Here is a 5,985-nt window from a genome sequence, read left to right as displayed (position 1 = left end):
TGAGAAAGTAACAGCACTACAGGATGGGCTTCCCCCTTGCTCACCTTGGCCCATATCTGATCAATGTGTCCTCTCTGTGCAGCTTCTGAATCTCCCTCTGAATTGCCTCYTCTGCTTCTGCTGGCTCAAGGAATGAGTGGTGCCTTTCACTCCTTTAAAGTCTGTTTGCAATATTTCCTCTGGAGGTGGAGCCTGAATGGTTGCCTTTGCCCCCCAGCCTTGATCTGAGCAGTGGGGCTTGAGGATTCCTTTTTCATTAACTTTTTCCTCTCTCAGCCCTCACATCCTTGTCTTGTTTTCTTGCAACTTAACATCTGAAGCTAGGAAAATACTTATTCCTGACAGTCTGGCCACTTGTTAAGAGTTTCTTCATGTGTTTAAAATTATAAGAACTTCAGCATTTAGCTGCTTTTCTTTCTGTTATAATGATAAAGTTRTAGGGGTAGAATAATTCCTTCTTGCAAAACACTGGTTTTAACTTAAAATACTTCATGAGTAATATTTACAGGGACTTTTTCTTTAAATTTATTCTCTCAATCCATTGTTCTCCTGGAGCTGCTTCCCCCCTCTGTAGTAATTGCAAACCAACAACCAAGCTACTTTCTCTGCCCCAGGTCCAATCATGGCCAAATTTAAAGAACAAATTTTTCATTTATCACATAATTGTTGTTTAACCCTGATCAATAGACAAGCACTCCATGTCATATTTATATAACACACTACAGTGACAACAGGTGAGTACATTTGTGACTTGGGATAAATTAGCTGTCATTGTTTTCAGCTGGCACACTCATTTTCATAAGACATCTCAGACCCTGCTACTGGCAATGACAATTTATGCACAAAAGTCTTCTACTCAATTTCAAGGAGAGTAAATTTTGCTTATGCTTTGCAGGTGGCTTCTCTTTCTGTTAAGAGAGAGTCACTAACTCTGATACTTTTATGAAACTATCTGTAAAATTTGATTGGCTCCATGCACATCTTACAGATGCCTCCCAGTGGTACCCATCATGCTGAACTGGGCACAACTGTACACCTTCCCAAATTCATCATTTTATTTGGTTTGGCTCAGTATGCAGAAGCCCTGTTCTGTTTTCAGGTTTGGATCATGTTTAGAAGATCTAGAATTGGAACTTGCTGAACCCATTTCATATATAGACATGTTTTATTCRTGTTTCTTATAAAAGGGTGTTGTTAAAACAAACAGTTTTTACCTGGCTATGTTCGAACTTCTGCATTGAATCTCTGTTCATTAATTATATTTAACCTGAAGAGGGAATGTAGTTTTATCACTTGCAAAGCCCAATCATGATTCTAAAGGGATAAGACTAATTATTAAATTTAAAATGTCTTAGAATTTGATTAGAATTTTCTGATGTTAAGACAMACTCTCCTACCCATACTTTTAAGTACTGTTAAATGTCACACAGACAATGTTCAGAATAAATTTAAGATTTCAGCYTATCCTGGGATACACAGCAAACAGTTTTTCTTTGATAGGAAGGTTAGTTACTGTTGAAAAAAGAAGAGCAACAGTGCATTTATGCTGGCAGACAGTATGTCAGGAAGAACAAGTTGTGGCTGTTGTGTCAGCTTCTGGTGTTTATTCCCAGCTCTGCCTAAGTTGCCTTGCGGGCCTCTGGTGTGCTTTGTTTGTAAAACAGATGAATGATACATACTGGACMTTTGGATTAAAGAATATGGACAAAGGTTGAGAATGAGGGTTAAATTAATGAGAAATATGAACACTAGTCAGAACACGCAGTCAGGCTGAATGCATTTGGCCCAGGCAGCTTCCTGGATGCCAAGCAGTGTCTGCAGAGTCGAATGGTGGCTGATAATATAAGCTTGAAATTCTGAGGATAGCAAGAGAAAACTCTTCTTAACCTCAGAAAATTGAAGCAATAAGCCACTTTTATATATTTTTCCATGTACCCAGAATAAGGTATTTCAGAATCATCTTTTGCATACTGGTCCAGTCATATAATTCATAAGTAATACCCAGATTTTTTTCCTCACCTCACTAACTGAATGAAAGAAATGAATGTATAGGACTAAGAGTTTCAGCACTGAACAGTGAAGGATATGTTTGGTGACAGACAAATTCCCCTCAGTACACTCCTTTCTCTCCTTCTTTGCAGTATTTTCTTTCACACCATCTCTAGAGGAATCCTCAGTGATACTTGAATTTTATGAAATGTCACCTATTATTATTTGTTCTTTGGTTCAGGATGGGAAATTACAACCTGCAATAGTCTACCTGCTCCTATGTTCTTTCTCTGCACAACTCTTCTTGAACATACCCCTAAAACATCATGCTGCAATCACACAGCCATGACTCACTGGGACCGCCTCAGTGGACGGGATAATCTTAAGGTCTTTCTCAACTTAAAAGATTCTGTGATTCAGTATCCTGAGAAGTTTGGGCTATTGTATCTCTTATCACATCCCTTTTTGAATAAAGAGCAAAGCAAGAGATTCCATCATCAACCCCCACTCCTGCTATCCTAGACACAGGAATTCAAATGGTTTTCTACAGCTATGTTGTATTTGTGACCCACACTGGGGAGAGACCTGGGCCCCTGGAACAGTGRTGTGGACTGACTCACATCAGCACTTTCCAGGACTTAGAGTGATCAGATCCATATGGRAAAATATTTGGCCAAGATCTCTTCTGACCATTATATATGGTCCTTCTTTCCTGTCTCCCTCTTCCATTCACATGCCTTAAACAGCAGGGGCATTTGGAATGGAAGCCAGCAGCCTGCTCAGCCTGAAGCCTTCCTGAAGCTCCTGATTGTTCCTCAAGTTTGCCAACAGCTTTACTTTGAAGACAGCAGGACTTGGCACAATCACCTTCCATAGTCTGTGTAAGGGTGCCCTGTCKGCTGGGCTCAGATCTTCTCCTGAGWKCTYGGCTCATTCCAGAGGAGATGGCTTGCTCAGGACGAAGGCTGACAGTGACACAGCAGTGATATGCACTAATTTGTGACCTTCAAAAACTACCACGRGACCAGGACACAGGAAAAAGCCAAACTGGCCGTGCACAGACTGGGATGAACCTGTGCTGGACTCTCCCAGCAGCTCCCACACAGTCACACACCACCTATTATTTATAGCCTGTGCTATTTAAATGTATTTCCCTACCTCTCCCACTTATGCATGTATGTCTTCCATTGGAATGGAGTAAAGACATTATTTGGGAGTTTTAACTTCCAGCTACTGCTGCACACTCATCACCCAAGAATAGAATAGCCCTGTGCAGGCTCCCATCAGTGCCCTGCTCTGCTCCTTTTTTGAGAATCCAGTGTGTTGTCTTGTCCCATTCTGCGGGCAGACGCTCCCAATGCTAATGCACAAACCAGATGCTTGCAGGTGTAACTCACGCCTTAATTGTAATGACACTGAAGCTTAAAAGTGACAGRAAGAAGCTGAGATAATTATTTTCAGTGTGAGACTATGAAATGAATCGTTAAATTCTTAGTAGCAATATGGTGCTGCGAACTATCAAAACCTTTTAAAWACTCAGGCAAACTTATAGGAACCTTTTAGGTGCTTTTCTCTTTTCTTTATGCAAAACCTTGTGGATCCTGTTAAAGCAGCTATATTAGAGACTGGCCAACAAATGCATAAAGATTTTCTGGAAAAAAGGTGTGTCTGCAGGATGTGTGTCAGGTGATGGGAGGAGTAGGGAGAGAGGAAGAGAAGGAGTGAAAACAGCTCTGTSCACACACCTGCACACAACCCCTGAYAGTTTCTTTCATWAAAAAATTGTGCATGGAGCCATGAAGAGCATCCACTTGCAGTTCTGACATCTCCAGCTGAGCCTGGGCTTGGGTATTTCTTGGATCCTGGGTATTTCACAAGCAAGTGCTGATCATGATCAGCAAATGCCAGTTTGTTCTTTAAATGCTGCTATTGCTTTTTGCATTTCATGCAATATGAAAATTGTTGTTGGGAAGGACAGACTTCTGTCTGAAATTTCAAGAGGAAGCTTTGAGAGAGAGCCCTGTGAAAATGTTCTAAGTTATTGGCAAATCATTGCTTAAAAGGAAGTGTTACAATGCAGAAACAATTGGTTTGTGGAGTTTTTTTCCCCTACTGCTACATGAAGGTTTAAACTATCCACCTTACTGTATAGATCTTTTGTTAAAAAGAAGGATTTTTCTACTCAGTCCAATATTTCAGCTTCACCTATCAAATTGTGTTTTGCCATTTATTTAAGCTCTGCTCAGAGGAGGAGATTTGTGAGGCAATCTGTAGCCCTATGCCAATCGTACGGACCCAATCCTCTCCTAGCCTAAGTTCTGCTCTTAACCAAGTAAACACATAGATGGTATCACACTTAGCAGCTGCACTGAGACAGTCATTAACTAACCACCAYCAGGCCAGGCAAACAGCAGATGCTGTGAGGGATGCTGGCACAAGGTCAAGACAATAACAGGAGCTGTTTCAAATAATAGATATATGGACAAACCCTTGTGTTCTAAGAGATTGTGCAATCGCTTCTCCTAAAACTGTGAGAATGGGTAACTGTGCCCCTCTTAAACTGCACTAAGAGAAAATGATGCATGTCCTTTCTACACTTGAGCCCCTGATCTGTGGATGGTTGTTTTTTATTAATTTCCTGAGCTTTTCAAGCCCAAGTCACATTAAGCCAGTACAGCATGTGCTCTGCCTAGAATAGGTAAAGTAGCATCATCTTAAATTCAGGACTCATTTTACATGTTTATTAAGAGTCTCCTATAAGAAATATGGGAACAAACTTTCAGCAGTTCCTGTTGCAGCACATGGGGTAATGGCTTGAAACTGAAGGACCCAATTTAGATCAGATACAAGAGAGAAGGTTTTTACACAGAAGGTGGTGAGATACTGGCACAGGTTGTCCAGGGAGGTGGGAGATGCCCCATTCCTGGAAAAAATGCAAGGTCGGGGTGGACGGGGCCCTGAGCAATCTGATCTAGTTGCAGAAGTCCTWGCTTGTTGCAGGGGAGCTGGAGCAGATGTTCTTCAAATATCCCTTCCAACTCACACTGCTCCATGATTCCATGCGTTTTTATGCAGGTGCTGGCAAGTCAGGCCTAAGTGAGTACATGGGCAATCTTACCAAAAGGTATTGATTTAATATCCTTCCTCCTAAGACTTCACTGCTAGACTTCTGCTTTATTTGTATTTTAAAGTGCCTTTGCCTTTCACACTAATTTTAGAAAGTAGTTAAAATGGCATTACTGACTCTGGATCTGCAGGAAGAAATTTAGTCCGTAGTGTGTCCTTTGCATAAGTATTCCTATTAAAACAAGATTCATTCACACCCAGCTTATTCTTTGATTCATTAAATTTCCTGCTAAAATAAAATTTGTAGTTTGCCATAACTTCTTCTGCTCTATTTGCAATTTTAGAAAATTTTTTATATTTCACTTCAGTATAGCGATGGATAGATTATCTTCTGTTGCTTGTTTGTGTCTTTTGAAAAACTCAGAAAAGAAAAACACTGAAACAACACATGCATAATTCTCAAAACATTTTGTACTTCAATAGTTCAGAGCCCTTTATAAAACAATCCCACAGAGAAAGCTAGCACATGGTACATTATTCACTTTTCCATTCCATAAGAACAAAGAGAGTTGTTTTGGTTTTTTTTTAACTTACCAGCCATGCTCCTTTGCTCCTCTGTGCCTTGGACTTTGTGTTGCTGTGAACAACTGTAGACCTTTATGATAAGAGTTCAAGCTCTGGCTGTGTTGCAGCATTTATAGGGAAAACTTTAGGCCTCTCCTTATGTTCAAACCAATTATAATTCACATTAGGTGAGTGAGACAGGTAAGTCATACCAGTGGTCATGTAAACTTCCTAGTAACCCTATATTAGCTCATGGGTTTTAAGACATTGCACTTGTGCAATTCAGGCCATTTATCCAGAAGGTTGATGAGATGCTCAGAAAAGCAGAGCATTTAATTGCATACCTGGAATCCAGAATTTCACATG

At 40.4% G+C, this 5,985-nt stretch overlaps 1 protein-coding gene across 2 annotated transcripts in view; it reads right to left on the bottom strand.

Moving 5' to 3' along the window:
- The window catches only part of LOC130573489 (protein-glutamine gamma-glutamyltransferase E-like), a 17,648-nt gene extending 11,890 nt beyond the window's left edge, over nt 1–5,758 (bottom strand). The window contains exon 1 of one of the 2 annotated variants that reach the window (XM_057365940.1): nt 5,650–5,758. In XM_057365940.1, coding sequence (XP_057221923.1) covers nt 5,650–5,656 — 7 coding nt within the window. In that variant the 5' untranslated portion in view covers nt 5,657–5,758. Of the gene's footprint in view, nt 1–44; nt 144–5,649 lie in introns of those variants that run through there. The other variant, XM_057365939.1, reaches the window with a different exon arrangement.
- Between the last annotated feature and the right edge of the window lie 227 nt (nt 5,759–5,985).

The sequence above is a fragment of the Malurus melanocephalus genome, unplaced genomic scaffold, assembly GCF_030028575.1.
Source record: "Malurus melanocephalus ecotype Western Australia unplaced genomic scaffold, MMel_1.1 scaffold_59, whole genome shotgun sequence".
Classification (NCBI taxonomy): Eukaryota; Metazoa; Chordata; class Aves; order Passeriformes; family Maluridae; genus Malurus; species Malurus melanocephalus.
The sequence above is the reverse complement of the archived record's forward strand: the minus strand, read 5'-3'. Positions and strand labels throughout refer to the sequence as shown.